At 46.4% G+C, this 19852-nt stretch overlaps 1 protein-coding gene across 3 annotated transcripts in view; it reads right to left on the bottom strand.

Moving 5' to 3' along the window:
- The window catches only part of PHACTR2 (phosphatase and actin regulator 2), a 144672-nt gene that overhangs the window by 105453 nt on the left and 19367 nt on the right, over positions 1–19852 (bottom strand). Inside the window, exon 1 of one of the 3 annotated variants that reach the window (XM_083828765.1) lies at positions 11069–11977. The exons of the other annotated variants lie outside the window; for them this stretch is intronic. Within the exon in view, the coding sequence (XP_083684891.1) occupies positions 11069–11081 (13 nt within the window). The 5' untranslated portion in view covers positions 11082–11977. Of the gene's footprint in view, positions 1–11068; positions 11978–19852 lie in introns of those variants that run through there. 3 annotated transcript variants of the gene reach the window in all.

Here is a 19852-nt window from a genome sequence, read left to right as displayed (position 1 = left end):
ATTGCCAGTCCCTTTATGTCCTGGTTCCAGTTAGGACAGAGTTAAGTAGCTCATAGTAGCTGGTAGGGTGCTATGTTTTGGATTAGGATGAGAAGAGCGCTGATAACATGCTGATGTTTTAATTGTTGCAGAGCAGTGTTTACACCAGGCCAAGGACTTTTCGGCTTCTTGCTCTGTCCTGCCAGCGAGCAGGCTGGGGGTGCAGCAGGAGCTGGGAGGGGACAGACCCAGGACAGCTGACCCAAACTGGCCAAAGGGGTATTCCATACCATCTGACGTCATGCTAAACAATATATAGGGGTGGCTGGCCGGGGTGGGGGGGCCGGCTGCTCGGGGATAGGCTGGGCATCGGTCAGCGGGTGGTGAGCAATTGCATTGTGCATCACTTGTTTTCTTACACATTATTATTGTTAATACTATTACCATTATCACTATTATTATTATTATTGTTATTATTATTTTCCTGTCTTAATAAACCGTCTTTATCTCAACTCACAGGCTTCACTTTCCCGTTTCTCTCCCCCCATCCCAGAGAGGGAGGGGGGAGGGTGAGCGAACGGCTGTGTGGTGTTTAGCTGCCAGCCGGGTTAAACCACAACAGTCTTTTTGGCGCCCAACGTGGGGCCCGAAGGGTTGAGATATCGACAAATCTGACCAGAGTGTGTTAAACTAAAATTGGTATAAGTATTGGACCTGCTTAATAGTTGCTAGTCACGATGTTGATTGCCTTAATCTCCAGTCTGCTGTACCTGTATTCCAAATTGAGTTTTATGGTGCGTTACTTTCTGTATGTGCTCCCTGTTGCACTGTTTATCCTTTCCGGGCCCTGGTTTAAGATTGTTATGGTACTGTGCGGTGTAACAATGGCTTATGAAATGATGAAATATCTGGTCACGACTTTAACCTGGTATTTGTACTCAGCACTGACGTCGACTCTATACTTTGGAACCCATATCTCGGAAACTATTAGCAATTACACCTATTGCCTGTTTTCGTTAGGGAGCCAATCTGTGAAGGGGACAGGGGAAGACATGTTTCCCTACCTGTTCACTCTCCCTTTCTCCTTCACCACCACCCTCTTATCCCCCGAGTTAGTTACGGTGGTTCTCCGAGATGTTGAATATCCTTGGGATACTCAGACCAGCCTGCTCTTGTTGTTATGTCTCCTGAATGCGCTTCAGATTTTGTGGAGGGTTAAACAACTACTTAGGAATCTCATCCGGAGATCTGTCTTGAGGCGGGATAGTTGCGAGTGGCAGGGAGTGTGGGAGGATATGGGCAGGTTTCTAGAGCAGTGGTCACCTCCAGTGTTTTGGACATTCACCCCTGAACAACTGCAAAATCCTAAAAAGCTGGCAGAATGCTTGAAAAAAAGGTGTCATGACTCTGGCAGTTCCAAAGTGACACAAATCACTGTAGCGTGCTGGGGTCTGGCTTGTGCCTATCGAGCTGCAATTGATGTTATTAGCAACCTAGCTCCAGCTCCTGCAGCCGCTCCAGTTCCAGCTCCTGCAGCTACTCCAGCTCCAGCTCCTGCAGCCGCTCCAGCTCCAGCTCCAGCTCCTGCAGCCGCTCCAGCTCCAGCTCCTGCAGCTACTCCAGTTCCAGCTCCTGCAGCCGCTCCAGCTCCTGCAGCCGCTCCAGCTCCTGCAGCCGCTCCAGCTCCAGCTCCTGCAGCTACTCCAGCTCCAGCTCCTGCAGCCGTTCCAGTTCCAGCTCCTGCAGCCGCTCCAGCTCCTGCAGCCGCTCCAGTTCCAGCTCCTGCAGCTACTCCAGCTCCAGCTCCTGCAGCCGCTCCAGCTCCTGCAGCCGCTCCAGTTCCAGCTCCTGCAGCCGCTCCAGCTCCAGCTCCTGCAGCCGCTCCAGCTCCAGCCCCTGCAGCCGCTCCAGCTCCTGCAGCTGCCCCAGCTCCTGCAGCTGCCCCAGCTCGTGCAGCTGCTCCCACTCCTGTGGCTGGGTCAGAGAAACGAGCTGTAGCAGTGCAAGTTGACCCCGCAGAGGGTATCCCAACCCCTGTGGCAGACCCTGTGTCTGGGTCAGAGAAACGAGCTGTAGCAGTGCAAGTTGACCCCGCAGAGTGTATTCCAAGCCCTGTGGCAGACCCTGTGTCTGGGTCAGAGAAACGAGCTGTAGCAGTGCAAGTTGACCCCGCAGAGGGTATTCCAACCCCTGTGGCAGACCCTGTGGCTGGGTCAGAGAAACGAGCTGTAGCAGTGCAAGTTGTGCAAGTTGCCCCTGTAGACAAGGTGAAAAAATGGTATAGAGGCTCAGGTCGTTTAAAACGCAGACAGTCTTCTGCTAAGTCTGGGCGAAGTGAAGACGAGGCTGGGCCATCAAAGGTGCAGGAGACTGAAGATGAGGATGAGGATGGCGAAAAATCAACAGTAACTACCCGGACTCCATACCAGCCATCAAAGGTGCAGGAGACTGAAGATGAGGATGAGGATGTCGGAAAATCAACAGTAACTACCCGGACTCTATACCAGCGTGAGCTACGAGATGTGCGAAAAGATTTTGGTCGCTGTATAGGCGAGCAGCTTGTCACCTGGCTGCTCCGGTGCTGGGACACGGGAGCCAATTATGTGGAATTGGAGGGCAAGGAAGCCAGGCGGCTGGGATCCCTTGCTAGGGACGCATGCATTGACAAAGCAATTGGAGATGGAGCACAATCTCGCAGCCTCTGGAGGCGTCTCCTGTCAGCTGTGAAGGAAAGGTATCTCTTCAAGGAAGAACTTGTATGTTTACCAAGCAAATGGACCACCATGGAGAAGGGAATTCAGTACCTGAGGGAATTGGCCGTACGGGAAGTAATTTATAAGGACCTAGATGACGCACAAACATCCACAGATCCAGATGCAGTCCAGTGTACACCACCCATGTGGCGGAAGTTTGTACGGAGTGCCCCATCATCATATGCCAGCTCATTGGCAATACTAGCCTGGAAAACGGAGGAGAATCCCACAGTGAATGAAGTGACTAAAATACTCCGGCAGTACGAAGGAAATCTCTCCTCTTCCCTAAAGGCCTGTGTCTCAGCTGTGGAGAAACTCTCTGAAGAGGTCCACCAACTTAAAGAGAATTTATCTTCCCCTCCACCTGAACGAACCAGTGTCCACCAGCTAAAAGAGAATGCTTTAGAGAAACTTTCTGAAAAGATCCACCAACTTGAAGAAAGATTATCTTCCCCTTCACCTGAACGAACCAGTGTCCACCAGCTAAAAGAGAATGCTTTGGAGAAACTTTCTGAAAAGATCCACCAACTTGAAGAAAGATTATCTTCCCCTTCACCTGAACGAACTAGTGTCCACCAGCTAAAAGAGAATACCTTGGAGAAACTTTCTGAAGAGATCCACCAACTTAAAGAGAGTTTATTTTCCTCCCCACCTGTACAAACCAGTGTCTCAGCTATTAGGGGTAAACGTTCATCTATGCAAGGAAGACAATATGGTGGGCACACACACCGCGCCACCCTGTGGTTTTACCTACGTGACCATGGAGAGGACATGAGAAAATGGGATGGAAAATCTACTGCGACCCTAGAGGCACGGGTACGTGAATTGCAAAGGAAAACAATTGGGAAAAAGGAGTTCTCTGAAAGGTTTGCTGCTCCAACTTCCAGCAGGCAGTCCTTTAAACACAGAAATGAAGATTCTGACCAGGACTAGAGGGGCCCTGCCTCCAGCCAGGGGGAGGAAAGGGACAATCGAGTTTATTGGACTGTGTGGATTCGATGGCCTGGCACGTCAGACGCACAGAAGTATAAGGCTTTGGTAGACACCGGTGCACAATGTACTCTAATGCCATCAAGCTATAAAGGGCCAGAGCCCATCTGTATTTATGGTGTGACGGGGGGATCCCAGCAGTTAACTGTATTGGAGGCTGAAGTGAGTCTAACCGGTAATGAGTGGCAAAAGCACCGTATTGTGACTGGCCCAGATGCTCCGTGCATCCTTGGCATAGACTATCTTAGAAGAGGATATTTCAAGGACCCAAAAGGGTTCCGCTGGGCTTTTGGCATAGCTGCTTTGGAGACAGAGGACATTAAACAGTTGTCTACCTTGCCTGGTCTCTCAGAGGACCCTTCTGTTGTGGGGTTGCTGAGGGTTGAAGAACAGCAAGTGCCGATCGCTACCACAACTGTGCACCGGCGGCAATATCGCACCAACCGAGACTCCCTGAGTCCCATCCATAAGCTAATTCGTCAACTGGAGAGCCAAGGAGTGATCAGCAAGACTCATTCACCTTTTAATAGTCCCATATGGCCAGTGCGAAAGTCTAATGGTGAGTGGAGACTAACAGTGGACTATCGTGGCCTGAACGAAGTCACGCCACCACTGAGTGCTGCAGTGCCGGACATGCTAGAACTCCAGTATGAACTGGAATCAAAGGCAGCCAAGTGGTATGCCACAATTGATATCGCTAATGCATTTTTCTCCATCCCTCTAGCAGCACAGTGCAGGCCACAGTTTGCTTTCACTTGGAGGGGAGTCCAATATACTTGGAATCGGCTGCCCCAGGGGTGGAAACACAGCCCTACCATTTGCCATGGACTGATCCAGTCTGCGCTGGAGCAGGGGGAAGCTCCTGAACACCTGCAGTACATCGATGACATCATTGTGTGGGGTGACACTGCAGAAGAAGTTTTCGAGAAAGGGAAGAAAATAGTCCAAATCCTTCTGAAGGCTGGTTTTGCCATAAAACAGAATAAAGTTAAAGGACCTGCACGAGAGATCCAGTTTTTAGGAATAAAATGGCAAGATGGACGCCGTCAAATCCCAATGGATGTGATCAACAAAATAACAGCTATGTCTCCACCAACTAGCAAAAAAGAAACACAAACTTTCCTAGGTGTCGTGGGGTTTTGGAGAATGCATATTCCAAATTACAGTCTGATTGTAAACCCGCTCTACCAAGTAACCCGTAAGAAGAATGCTTTTGAATGGGGCCCTGAGCAACGACAAGCCTTTGAACAAATTAAGCAGGAAATAGTTCATGCAGTAGCCCTCGGGCCAGTCCGAACAGGACCAGATGTAAAGAATGTGCTCTACACCGCAGCCGGAGAGAATGGTCCCACCTGGAGCCTCTGGCAGAAAGAACCTGGGGAAACTCGAGGTCGACCCCTGGGGTTTTGGAGTCGGGGATACAGAGGATCTGAAGCCCGCTATACTCCAACTGAAAAGGAGATATTGGCAGCATATGAAGGAGTTCGATCTGCTTCGGAAGTGGTCGGTACTGAAGCGCAGCTCCTCCTGGCACCCCGACTGCCGGTACTAGGCTGGATGTTCAAAGGAAGGGTCCCCTCTACGCATCATGCAACTGACGCTACATGGAGCAAGTGGGTTGCACTGATTACTCAGCGGGCTCGAATAGGAAACCCCAGTCGCCCAGGAATCTTGGAGGTGATTATGGACTGGCCAGAAGGCAAATACTTTGGGATATCACCAGAGGAGGAGGTGGTTCGTGCTGAAGAAGCCCCCCTGTACAACAAGCTACCGGAAAATGAGAAGAAATATGCCTTGTTCACTGACGGGTCCTGTCGTATTGTGGGAAAGCATCGGAGATGGAAAGCTGCTGTATGGAGTCCTACACGACGAGTTGCAGAAGCTGCTGAGGGAGAAGGTGAATCGAGTCAGTTTGCAGAAGTAAAAGCCATTCAGCTGGCTTTAGATATTGCTGAACGAGAAAAGTGGCCAGTTCTCTATCTCTATACTGATTCATGGATGGTAGCAAATGCCCTGTGGGGGTGGTTACAGCAATGGAAGCAGAACAACTGGCAGCGCAGGGGCAAGCCCATCTGGGCTGCGGCATTGTGGCAAGATATTGCTGCCCGGGTAGAGAACCTGGTTGTAAAGGTACGCCATGTAGATGCTCATGTGCCCAAGAATCGGGCTACTGAAGAACACCAAAACAACCAGCAGGTGGATCAGGCTGCTAAGATTGAAGTGGCTCAGGTGGACCTGGACTGGCAACATAAAGGTGAATTATTTATAGCCCGATGGGCCCATGACACCTCAGGCCATCAAGGTAGAGATGCAACCTACAGATGGGCTCGTGATCGAGGGGTGGACCTGACCATGGACACTATAGCACAGGTTATTCATGACTGTGAAACATGTGCTGCAATCAAGCAAGCCAAACGGTCAAAACCTCTTTGGTATGGAGGACGATGGCTGAAATATAAATATGGAGAGGCCTGGCAGATTGATTACATCACACTCCCTCAAACCCGCAACGGCAAGCGCCACGTACTTACAATGGTGGAAGCAACCACCGGATGGCTGGAAACATATCCTGTGCCCCATGCCACCGCCCGGAACACTATCCTGGGCCTTGAAAAGCAAGTCTTATGGCGACATGGCACCCCAGAGAGAATTGAGTCAGACAACGGGACTCATTTCCGAAACAACCTTATAGACACTTGGGCCAAAGAACATGGTATTGAGTGGGTGTATCACATCCCCTATCATGCACCAGCCTCTGGAAAAGTTGAACGATACAATGGACTGTTGAAGACTACACTGAAAGCAATGGGTGCTGGGACATTCAAAAATTGGGATACACATTTGGCAAAGGCCACCTGGTTAGTCAATACCAGGGGATCTGCCAACCGAGCTGGACCTGCCCAATCAAACCTGTTACGCACTGTAGAAGGGGATAAAGTTCCTGTAGTGCACGTAAGAAACATGCTGGGTAAAACAGTCTGGGCTACTCCTGCCTCAGGAAAAGGCAAACCTATTCGTGGAATTGCTTTTGCTCAGGGACCTGGATGCACTTGGTGGGTAATGCAAAAGAATGGGGAGGTCCGGTGTGTACCTCAAGGGGATTTGATACTGGGTGAGAATAGCCCATGAGTTGAATTGTAGTATGTTAATTATTATATAATAATGTATGTCATCACTACCATGATTGCTATATATCATAGATGAAAATGGTGATTAATTAGAATGTATTGGACAGAGTGTAACCTGAGCATGACATAAATGGTATGGAATAAGGGGTGGATATCTGTCCTGGTTCCAGTTAGGACAGAGTTAAGTAGCTCATAGTAGCTGGTAGGGTGCTATGTTTTGGATTAGGATGAGAAGAGCGCTGATAACATGCTGATGTTTTAATTGTTGCAGAGCAGTGTTTACACCAGGCCAAGGACTTTTCGGCTTCTTGCTCTGTCCTGCCAGCGAGCAGGCTGGGGGTGCAGCAGGAGCTGGGAGGGGACAGACCCAGGACAGCTGACCCAAACTGGCCAAAGGGGTATTCCATACCATCTGACGTCATGCTAAACAATATATAGGGGTGGCTGGCCGGGGTGGGGGGGCCGGCTGCTCGGGGATAGGCTGGGCATCGGTCAGCGGGTGGTGAGCAATTGCATTGTGCATCACTTGTTTTCTTACACATTATTATTGTTAATACTATTACCATTATCACTATTATTATTATTATTGTTATTATTATTTTCCTGTCTTAATAAACCGTCTTTATCTCAACTCACAGGCTTCACTTTCCCGTTTCTCTCCCCCCATCCCAGAGAGGGAGGGGGGAGGGTGAGCGAACGGCTGTGTGGTGTTTAGCTGCCAGCCGGGTTAAACCACAACACTTTAAAACAGCTTATTTACTGGGAGGCACAGTCTGCAGCCCCAGCTGTACAGCCGACATAATTCAGGGTAACAATTAACCACAGCTAGCTCATTACGGCTACAATAATATTTCAAGTGCAAAGAAGTCACGTAAATCCCCAACAAAGATGAAACAAGGCCTCCTGGTTTTGTCTGAGGGTAGGATCGCGTGCACGGCGTGGCACCTCACCGCGGTGTGGCTCACCCTGCCAAACCCCTGCCCCCAGGCACCTCGCACCAGCACGCTTTGTGGTTATGAACTAGCACGTGAGACTCGTCCACTTTAAGGTGAGATGCCAGGCAGGCAGGACAGAGCGGAGGAAGAGCTCTGGGGGAAGGGGTAGTGCTGATCTCACTCCTTCTGGCAGGAAATCCCAAAAAAAGCATCACTTGGGAGCACGTCTGTTTCCGCAAGCTCCTCTCTTCCTGCTACACAAGTTTCTTGCTACTTCTATATTCTCCTTCTTTCCCATGAGTTATTTCCAGCCCTCCCTTGTTGTTTTTTGTTTTTTTTTTTTTTTTGACGTGAGTGTTGTTATATCATCACTGTCTTCAGCCGTGTGCCTGGATCGAAGCAGAGGCAGGCAGCAAAGCTGCAGCCCAGGACCTACTGGGGGAGGCGGGCAGGGGTCTGCTGGTGCCCCCCCTGCAGCAGCAGGCACTCTCACAGCTGAATACCTGCGGCCAAACTGTCAGGGACAAGTGCTGCCAAAACAGGCAAAAAAATGCCGCTAGAACTGCCCTGCCGTGTCATACACAGATTGATGAATATTTTATTGTTATTCCAGGAAAGGCTTTTAAAAGAGCACACGAGACAACAGTTGTGTGGAGCCGTCTCAGTGGCATGGATTAAAAATAAGCAATCCAGCACTGAAATGAAAGGACTTCTTAAATGAAAACCTTGTTTCTTGAAACCATGAAATAGCATGGACCTAATCAGCTGATCTATTAGCAACACTGATCTTTCTAAATAACAGTTTTGGCCAGAAAAATGATTTTGATGATGGCACAGAATATGACTGATGAATTACAGAGATATTTCTGCTATGTGGAGCAGGGGATGGAGTTTTGCCCAACAATTATCCATGGTCTGACTCTGAAAGTCTCTTTGGCAGCATGATGAATGTAATAACAAAGGCCTGATTCACTGACACCGATAGCTAAGTTGTTATTTCTGACACTCGGTGGCTAAAACTTGCAGCTCAGCTAGGACTCTGCAGTTCTGTGCTGCCAGAAATGGCACCTCTGTAAGAGGAATCCAGGCAGGTAATCCACTCTGTATACGTTGGCATGGTTACATTTCTACTGACGAGCTACTGGAGAACAAACTGGTGGGGCAGTTAGTTTTGTGGCTGCAGATAGCCCGCTCCTTTCTGTTTGATCACCAACTGGTAAGTGCCCAGATTTCAGCACAGGGCGTCCCTGTGAAATGAAGGGGGGAATGGACCATGCCCACAGAGGTGCCAGCTGTGCGCTTCCCATGCTGGCACCCAGCTCTGGTTGCAATTAGGGGTCAAGTGCCCTAAAAGTCTTTCTGCAGATGCTTTGGGAACAAATTGACCTTCTCAGTGAGGCTTACTGCCACCAGTTGTTGGGTTTTCTTACCTGGTCCTTAACTATTCTTCCACTGTTTTAATTACGTTCAACTGTATATAAACTGTTTTCTTAAAAACAATAACTAACCAACCAAAACAGAGTATCAGTCACTGTTTCTGCACGAAATTGAATAAATAAATAAATAAATCGGGAGCTATTCAGCAAGCTGGCCTTATAAGAGGCTTTGCAAGTAGTTGGCAAAGTTGTGCAGAGGGCAAAGCCTTACTTACTTTAACTTCCAAATTTTGCAGACCTCAAGGAAACTGGAATCTTCCTAAGGCGGAAAAAAAATGCATAGGAAAATCTGTTTCTATGGTTTTCAGATACCAGCTTCCCTCTTCACCCCCCGTCCAAAAAAAAAATGGCCTTTAAAATAAATGTGACTCATTCCAGAGCAGATTCTTATAGCTGGATTAAAGTGATAGCTCTGTCAAGACTTCAATAGTATTAGTTGCTGATGCTGGAGAGTTTAAAAACCTGGAGGAATTAACTGCTTAGGGTATCTCTTGCCCAAAGGCATTCTGTGCTGGGGAACAGGGATCCTTCCCCTCTAACTGGAAAATTCTGCCTCGTCATGGAATATCAAACACACGTTGTTAGCATTTATTAAGTTAAGTCTTTTCAGGAGCTAGCCAAACCACCAAGCGCAAAGAGTATTCCTCATCTTACTTCACAGAAATGAACATTATACAAGGACCGAGTCAGTTTTTGAGCCCACAGGTACCAGCAATGTAAATTTCCATGATGCCAACATTTTAATTTCAGAAAAAGGGGATATTTTTGGTCTTGCATTTTATAGAGATAAGAGCAAGAATTTGTTTGTCATAGAAACTGATGACAACACACCTGAGAAGGGATTGACCTGGACAGCTGAGCTGATATAGGTACGAGTTTTCCTATTGTTATATGATTTTAAAAATAATAATAAAAAATGAAATAAAAAAGCTGCACTCATAGTATCACTTCTGAAATCTACTGTAGAATTATTTTCATACACTGTAGAGGTGATCATCACTTTTAAGGTTAATATTAGACAAATCAGATGATTGGAACAGGTTTCAAAGGTCACTGAGTCTACTGCAAATTCTATATCCCAGTACGAATTGTCCTACTATCAGTGAATCACTGAGACACTGACACCTTCAAGTTTTACAGCAGTCAACGCCACATGCAAAACATCCATTGCAAAAAGCACTTTTTGTAATGCTTAGGGATACAAGGTAATGCACGAGGGAAATGCAAATAACCCATTTCATCACATATGCAACGCTGGTATTGTGTGCACCTCCTTAGAAACCATGCAGCGCATTATTTGGCATGAAAATGCATGATCTAAAGTTGGAACATCAAAGAAAACAATAAAAAGTGCAAATGTATTCAGCATTTTATGTTCTAGATATAAGAGAGAGCAAACTAGTACATAGAGGGAATAGAAGCAGCTTAAAATAATGCAGGTATGAGATACGCACTATCCACTTTGGGTCAGCTTTTTTAGTTACCTATACACACCTATTGCAGTCTGTGAAAGATATTTTCCTACTCAGCTATATGCATTTCCCATTCCTTCCACATTTCCTGCATATAGCTTTTCAAACAGAACCGAAAACCTTAAGAAGGCAGATCCTACATTACAGTTTTGATCACATTCCAAGGAAAAACAGACTTAAAACAGAAAAGCTGACTGATAAAGGGTTAAAAACTTAAGCATGTCACATTTTACACATAGAAATTTGCTCTAATAAAGGACATCGGAACGGAAGGAGCTAAAGGCTAAAGAAACACATCTCCTGCAGCAAGTGAGAGAGGAGGAAAACGAGCCCCGTAGCTCCACTAAGAAGGAAGATCTGTTTTATTTCACTTACCAGCATTATCCATTTTCCCCCCTTCGGTACTGAAAAAGCAGAGTTCCCCAGAAAAGCAGCCAGTACGGTCTCCTTCTCGCTGCTGAAGCTGGCTGCCCTTCTCCTGGTTATTAGACCTTGCTGGCAGTCAGAGCATACTTCATGCACTGACTGCAGTAGACATCACCAGGAAATTTATATCTCCAAGGATGACAAACAGCCATTAGCTCCATTATAGGCTGATTAAGATTGTGTGAGCCTATCAAGTAGATACTTAAATCCCCCAGGGTTTTACCTCTTCGGGGAGAAAACAAAAGAACTCCGAGCCTATAATATTGAATATACGTTTCTGAAAAGTAAAAGCAGCACTAATGAGGATATGTTTAATGGGTAGGGAGGCAAAACTTTAAATAAAAAAGGGGATATATTACAAAGCAAAGGGCTATGATTTATCAGTGACGCAACAGCAAAAGTTTTAAGGAAATAAAGGGGAAGGAATCTATGGCTGAGAAAGCGTTAGGTTAGACTACAGTCTGCAGCCCTCAGCTGTGGCTGTGCTTTAAATCCTACAAGTTCTGCACCTGACGTTCTCTGTGGTTCGTGAGGAACACAGAAGATGTGCTTATCTGCAACTGCATGCCAATCTGTTAATGGTCTCAAGACATCCATCATTATACTGTTCATAGCTAAATGTAAGGAAAGGGTGAAGAGAAACAACAGGGCTTTACTTGTTTTAATGGTAAAGTAAAAGCACGCTGGTTGGTGAAGGGACTAGGGTCAGTAAAATCTGAACAACCATATGCTGGGATGAACAGGTATTACTTCTAAACTTTCAACACCACACAAGTCTCTGATGCACAGAATTTTTTCCCATAGAAAAACAAACAAAACCAGAATAGACTTCTAAACATTTCTCTTTCATACACTTCTAGAGTTTTCTCCTTATAAATTAAAAAAAAAAAAAGTAATTTATTTTAATAAAAAATCTCTCTCCTGGTAGCAGAGGGTGAACAGAAGCAGTACTTGGAGGCTACAGTAAATCTGGGCTCCATCCCCCTTTTGCCACTGATTTTCTGTGTAACCCTAAACTGGGCATTTGGTGCCACTGTGTTTGCCCCGTGGTGAAACTGAGACCATTATACATTGAATTTGGTGAAATTCATTGGTGAAACATAACGTCACAAAGTACTGACACTACATAAATGTCACACAATGTCCTCGCCATGTTTTTCTCCTTCTTTTCGATAATTCACTCGGCTACTCCAATCCTCTCTACTGCAATGGAAATGAAATACAGATTTTTGTGTCTGTACTATATTGACACGAAACCCCTCAACCTCAGAGCATCACATGAGCAACAAAATACATCGTCCATTCATCACCCCTTCACTGCCCCTTTGATCTTTTTTGTCCTTTCTAAATGTTAAATGAAAAGACAGTTGCAGCCCTGATCCATTTGCACTGATAAAGCAGTGGAGAGAATCAATGGCTGAGAGCTAAAGTCATCAGCAAGAATGGAGAATATCTAGGGCACGCTGGATATATTCTGTATTACAGAAAGGAAGCGCTTGGAGGGCTAAGGAGAGAATAAAGACTAGAAATCTGTCACACTTCATATTAAGGTTCTATTTATAAGTGGCTTATAAAGAGCTTATAAAAAAAAATAGAAGCTATCATGAGCATGTTGCATTAGTATGTGTTTCAAATAGCTGTAACCACACCGATGCAAGAGGTTAAAAACGACCAATTTACCTATGGAGCCAACCAAGGGCAAAGTAAGCTGTGTGAGAGGGGAGATCCCCTGGTTTGGAGACGGGGGTCTGCAGAGCTGCAACACCTACAGCTGTCTGAGCCCAGACAAGACTCGGGAATGGTGACAAAGCCAAGTCAGGGCAGAAGGGCATGCAAGCATCTTAAATCCTAGTGACTATTTCTATGTAGCAGGCAGGTCCCAGTGTGTGCACCACGGCTGACCCCCACCTGCAGGGCAGGTGGGCTTCATGGTGTCCCTCGGGGTGCTGGACCCCCAACCACGCAGACGAGAAGACCTGTGGGAGCACGCCACGTGTCCCCTCCTGCCCACGCACACGTGTCCTTCCCAAGAAGCCCTGGAAGGTGATAATGTGTGCCAGACCCCACCCTGACATGCAGTTCAGATATAGTCACAGCCTCAGGTCAGCTGAGGATCAGGACTGCAAGGTGCTAACTAGGGTGTGGGAAGTCTCAGTTGCAACAGCTTGATAAGCCATGAGTTTGGGTGCTTTATCAGGGCTGTGTGACAAGTAAAACGTTATTAACTCTTGAAAGATGACTAAAAATGGAAACTCAATATGATTTGTGACCTATATCTCTGCCGTTTGAACATAAAATATCTCACTAGGAACTTTCCAAAAATAGAAAACTTTACAAAACACACCGCAATTTTTTCTTGTAGGCAATTAGATTATTGAACAGGAATTAACAGATGTGTCTGATCAGATGCAGTTGTTGGATCAAAGCCATATCTCCCTGACTGCACACAGGCAAAGGAAGGATACAGATACTAGGCGGGGTTGAATAGCAGGCTGTGACTGCTATTTAAAAGCCAAATATGCGTATATTGCAGGCATAAACTAAACTCTGAGTACAGAACAACCCCGTCACAATCCATAGCTGCACGATACCGCAATACCCTAGTCTGTTAAGGGACAGTTTCGGGTAAGGACTGAGAGACCAGGTCTGCTCTGCTTCCCAAAATCTCACTCTCCACCAACCGGTGTCACAGTTTCCTCCAGCTACGAGGTGGCTCTGCCTCACCGTTCATCTCAGCCGTGGGCTCTTCAAGGCCTGGGCTCAATTCCTTGCCTGGCCTCAGACTTCCTGAGTGATTTTGTGCAAGTCCCTGCAGCATCCGACCTCCCGCAGGAACGCTGCGCGCCCTGCTCGCTCCCTGCACCTGAGCTGTGTGGGGATAAACACGCCAGAGGCCGTGCAAGGCCCAGTGGTGCCGTGTTGAGAGCAGATGAGGCAGCTAGCTCGGATAATCAGTGCCACCTCCTCGAGAAGAAAGCACTGTGGAGTACATTAGGAGCGCAGCTAATGACACAGCCCCCTAATGATCCCGTTCTTCAGTGTACCTGATGTGCGCAGCCCGCTGCAGTAATGACATTTCGCTCCCAGGAAAATCAATGAGGATTCACAGAGGCTCAGCAATCTGCCCAGGTAAGAAGCAAATACAGAAAGCAGGGTAAACAGATACCTCGCCGCACGGCCATCAAAAACACTTTAGGTTGACAAACCCACAGAATCGATGCACAGCTTCAGCTGTGGTGTTTCCAATCATGACAAAGGCGCCTGAGAATACATTTAGAAAATGTAGAAGCTGGCTTGGCTGGGCGCAGATCTGTCACTGCGAAGCTCTGAGTCGGTAAGATGCCATTTCGGGCAAAATGTTGCGCTTCGCTTTCACTGTGTCTGTTTCTTCCCACGCAGAAACCATCGTGCAGGTGTCTCTGGGAGAAGCTGTCCTTGTTTTTAGATGCTGTGGGTTTTTATAGTCAACGCCAACTCCCTAAACACACAGCTCCACGCGATTCCTCTGAGTACCCACTAAGCCTCAGGACAACGACCTCTCAGTGCAGGGGATTTGTGTCCGTCCAAGAGGTGTTTCCTTCTGTGAAGCACCCTCCTGCTCTTTGCCAACAGCGGGGTGGTTTCATGGGGGAGAGGAGGAAGGGCACCTTGAAGGTAAAGGAAGGGGCTCTGCTATAGCCAGATTCCAATCTTCCAGCCAGTAACCAAGATTGCCACTAACACTAAGAGAGTGTGTTGTACAACGCACCAAAACCCGTGATTAGGAACATCCCTATAACGCAGTAATTAGACTCACGTTCTTCAGGCCCTAGGTACACGAGGGAGAGCCTCTCAAGGAAGCAGTGAACCTGTGTACCTGCAGTACATGTTGTGGTGTACCTGGAGCACGTTTCCCAGGGCCCGGGACATTGTTTGTGTTTGTGACATGGCAGGTCCGGCCTCAGCAACAATTCCCAGTGTCAGCGGGAGAAGGGTTTGCAAACACCTTTCCCCCACCTCGCAGAGACAGAAGAGTTTGAGAGCAGGATAGCAACAAGCAAAGATGCTCTTTGCCTGGGAAAAAAGCTACAGTTCAACCTGGAAACGTTGATTAACAACACGTGGCTCTAAGTGCAGAGGAAGCTTTACGTTGCTGAGAAAACAATGGGAGCCCTTGGTTCCCCAGGAAGATTTTATCCTTGAACAGCCCGGCCAGATACCGAGTTGTGATTCTTGCTTCAAGCTGCAAGGGGAGAAGCAACACCATTGAAGCCAACAGATTTAAACTGATACAAAACAAGAAGAGAGTGGGATCCAGACAGCAGCGTGTGGTCTTTGTAGGTGGGGAGTTTCACAGCACAGATGGGTTTGCAGAGGGAGCAGGAAGGGGCTTGGCACAGCAGCGCATGGTGCAGGGAGAGCATGGAAAGGCTGGGTGGAGGGAGGCACGGGGGCGGTGGGAGGGGAAGGCAGAGGCACGGGGTGAGGTTGAGAAGGAAAATTCAGCATGTCGTGAAGTGGGGTGCTCGGCAGGAGATACAGGAAAGGACAAGAAGAACACCCCTAAAACACTCCATTCTTTAAATAAACTCTAACTTGTTCCTGAATTGCTGCTTCTAACAAACATACACCTAGAAAGAAGTGCAGTATGTGTTTGGTTTTACTCTTCCAGAGACAGCATCTATTTGCAATGAACAAGCCACTGTTGAAAATTTCCGGAAAAACAAGCACCTGTTTCTCTCCTTTGGTTTTCCCACCGATTGTGCTGTGGCATCAGGCAGCTCCGTACCTGCCTCGCTGCCCACCCAGCCATGGAGACCTGCAGAGGACTTCTTGTAGCTGGTTGTGCTTTAACGAGTTATTCCATGCCCTGACACAACCAAAACTGAAAGACCTGCTTGTGTGACCACAGACACGGCTGCACAGCTGGCAGGGGGAGCCCCAGAAACAAGCCGGCTCATGGCTTCCAACATTTTTACTGCTCCTTAGACCAGCTCCGAACTACTGGCAGACTGGCTGCCTTCAGAGCCCAATTAAATCTACTCAGAGCCAGGGTTAATTGACATGCTGGTAAAAACGTCTGAATGCTCAGACTCATCCATGCCCTCTCCTCCTCCTCGGACAGCCATGACTGCTGTAGCACTTACCCTTCTTGCCCTGTCTCCATCTCACACCCGCGTACACATGCACCCCGAGCTCTCAGAGCCCCCCGTGTGCCAGCTCCTGCATGCCTGAGCGGGGCTGGAGGGAGGGTGCATGGGCCCCAGAGGGCCACATCTTCCACAGAATTGCAATGTGTTAACCCTCAGAAACCAAACGTGTCCTGCTGTTTGCTATCTGACATCTCCCCAAAATGGAAATGACTTGAAAAAATCGAATGGCTATGGAGGAATTAGGGATATCATGTTCTTCTGCGAGAAAGACTACAAGACCTGGGCAGATATTTATAATCTCTGTGATTGGTGTTCATCTGTTAATATAACATATTGCTCACATAAGTGAATTCTGTCAAGCAAACTGAAATAGCCTCTCTCCTTTTCTCTTTAAATATCACAAACAAGTGCACTGAAACATGTTGCAATTCCTATGGAAACAGAGATGAGCTTCAACAGAAGCCTTACCTCAGAGCTTGGCCTTTGCTATCCAGAGTGCCAGACTGAATCAGGCACAGGAAACGGGGCAAATCAGGCCAAAATAAGAATTTTGAATGTAATTGTAGAGGAGAGGGATGATATAATCCTCAGTGTTATCCAGTAATAAGAAAAACTAGAAAATCTGTATCCATATGTACAATGTGCAACAAATTCCCGGACTCAAAGCCCATTTTATGAGCTGCAAGCTTCCCACACCTGGACTAGGCAATTATCAAGCCTGTTTATCAAATGTTCTGGCTTTGAGAATCCATGAACATCTTTGAATGTTCTGAAACCATCGTGGTATTTGGCTAGATGCAATATTTGTATTTGGACAGATTTTGCATAAAGAGGCAAAATTGAAGCTCCGGCTACAACAGCCGCTCTCGGCATTTGACTGGATGAGGATGGCTCCTGTGAACGTAGATGCTGCAGCCTTCTGCTGCATAAGGGACAAAGTACCAGGTTAAAAAGAGGACGTTCAGTCTGGCGGAGACAGTCACAACAAGAAACAAAGGTTGGAAACCGAGAACAGGCAAGTAGGTAGCTATCAAGTAGATACTTGAAAGCAAGTATCTATTGCAACAGCAAATGTGATTAAGCTACCAAGGCTACCTGTGGGTTTTCTGTCTCTGGAGGTCATCACATCGTAACTGGGTGTCTTTCTGGATAACACCAATCAAACAGCAGTTACTGAGCTCAACAGAAAGGTAAATGAGAGTAATTTAAGGGCTTGTATTGCACGAATCAGACCTAATAACCCCTCTGTCATTGGTGCTATGAATCTGTGTAAAAAGGCCAGTCTTCATTATCCCTGCCGAAATGAAATACCAGACTTCTATCATGCCTTAATGACTGCATGTAATAGATTTACAAAACATCTTTACCCTGCTCCTCATCTTGGGACCTTATTCTCAGCTTCTGCTCACTACTTTTCCTCTTTTTTGTTCTGCAGATTTCTCTCTTGTAATCTTACGTACAGTAAAAAGAGAGGGAATTTAACCTTACTGAGAGGCATAAGTGTAGCTTTCTTTCTGTTTTCTCTTAAAATCTGTGAACAGATAATTCAGTAAAGGGAGACCAAGGAGAGACAACATATCCTGGTCTGAGGAGCTGAGGTGAGATCCCAAGTACAGTCAAACCAGCACCAAAATTTCCATTTTAGTAGGGCCAGGACTTTATCTCTGCACATAAAACCTGTGGTCAGGTTTGTGTTAAGGATAGGAGTATGAATAAAAATGCAAGAAGAAAGACTCAAGCAAGGGAATTGAGGAGTGAATTTGAGATATATATTGACATTTGGCTTAATCCCTCTCTCCCACTTGGAGTAAAATTTAGGCAAGTGACAGCTAGACAATTATTACTTAAATGTCAAATGCCACTCTTAGGAATATCATCAAATAAATACTGAGAGAGAAAAATAAGTCTTTCAAAAACTGAAAGCTGATGAATAACAGCTATTGTGAATGGTCTGTACATTATAAACTGTACATTTTGCCAGACAAACTTGACTGCCTCTTTGGAAGTTAGTGTTTTATAACTTTATTCGTGAGAAAGAAATCTGAATAAACATAAATTAGGAACAACCAGAGGAGACACCTGAAAAGATCCAGTAAAGACAGCTATAACTTCAGTTTGTTTCCTTACTATCTCTTCCCCTGAGGTCCAGCTAGTTATCACATCATTCTCACTGCTAAGGGTTGGCTTTTGTACTCCATTCTCTACATGAAAAAAGTAAAATCCATCAGCCAGAGGTTGCCATTAAATAAAGGCATAAAATCTCTGTGCTGCCAGATGTTCTGCAATGTTAGAAACAAGAGAATGGCAGGAGGACTTAACCAAAGCAGAGCAAAGGACACTGCTTGAGTGTGTCTCCCTAAATGACTTTAAGAGATATCTCACCATATTTATATGTGAAATTGCTTTCTTTACTACTGAACTAGAATTGCGTTCTCTCTTAATTGCAGCTTCTCTTCCACATGGAAGGGATTCACTCTACCCACTTAAAGTCCAAGTCATGGCATCTGTCTGAGCAACTGGTGTCTGTATGAGGTCCGACAGACTCAGGTCTCATCTGTTCAAGTTTAGGATTACTATCCTAAACTGAGTTTCCATGGATTTGCAAGGATTTTGCTTTCCTCCTATGTGGGCAGGAGCGCGAGCTGAATGGGCTGTGTAACTGTGAACCATGCCCAAGTGGATTAATCTACATCATGCCCGCAGAGACACCTGAAACAAAACACCCATGCTTTTCCCTGTGTCTGCTTCACCTGCTGTTTCCTGATGCAAAGTGAGATATTTATGCACTAGAACTTCCTATATTTGATCAAGCTCCTCGAGGGATCCGTCTAGACCAGCATCACGGCTCCAGATACTGCCAGTACAAGGTGCTTCGCACTCGCACCAGAGGATACTTTTTTAATGACTAATAGTCAGAGACTGACTTCACTTTTCAAGCGCAGAAAGTGTGGTGAATCGATTGCCTGTTGATGGATGTGTTACTTAACCCTCAGAACCCTTGTTAGCCATACAAGTGTCTGTTCTCTTTCACTTTTGCTAAGTTCCTGTCCTCACTGCTTTAGGTACCGTGTAGAAGACTGCTGTACCTCACACAGCTTGGTGATTTTCCAAAACCAGCAGCAAAGCAGATGTTCAAACGCACTTCAAAGGTAACGAAAGGACAGGTATATTCCAATTCTTATAAAAATACATTTGCCCTGGAAAAGGCTAGTTAATTGCATTAGTTATTTTCATTGTGATTTAATAACGAACGTGTTTGCCAGAACTTACTGCAAAACGTGTGTAACAAACACAGAGCAAAACTGATATCAGCAAAGTACGTCAGACAAATTGGCAAGCTGGAAGCATGCCATATTCAGGTGTTGGGAAAATATGCATTAGCGACAATTTGCTTTTGGTGAATGAGCAGACAAGATAAATATTTTCCAGCTCAGGATGCGGTTGTGTCACCATAGGCCGTACTTTCAACAGACCGTGTTTGTCCAACGTGTCAGAAGAAAAATGACCCCTCGCAGCTGTTTCAGGTAGTACCGCTGACAGGTCAGCAGCTGAAGCTTTTTATCCTGAGTCAAAACTCTGACAGCGTTCTGCTGCACACAGA

The sequence above is a fragment of the Anser anser genome (assembly GCF_964211835.1).
Source record: "Anser anser genome assembly, chromosome: 3".
In the NCBI taxonomy this organism is placed as follows: Eukaryota; Metazoa; Chordata; class Aves; order Anseriformes; family Anatidae; genus Anser; species Anser anser.
This window is presented reverse-complemented; position numbering and strand designations above follow the sequence as displayed.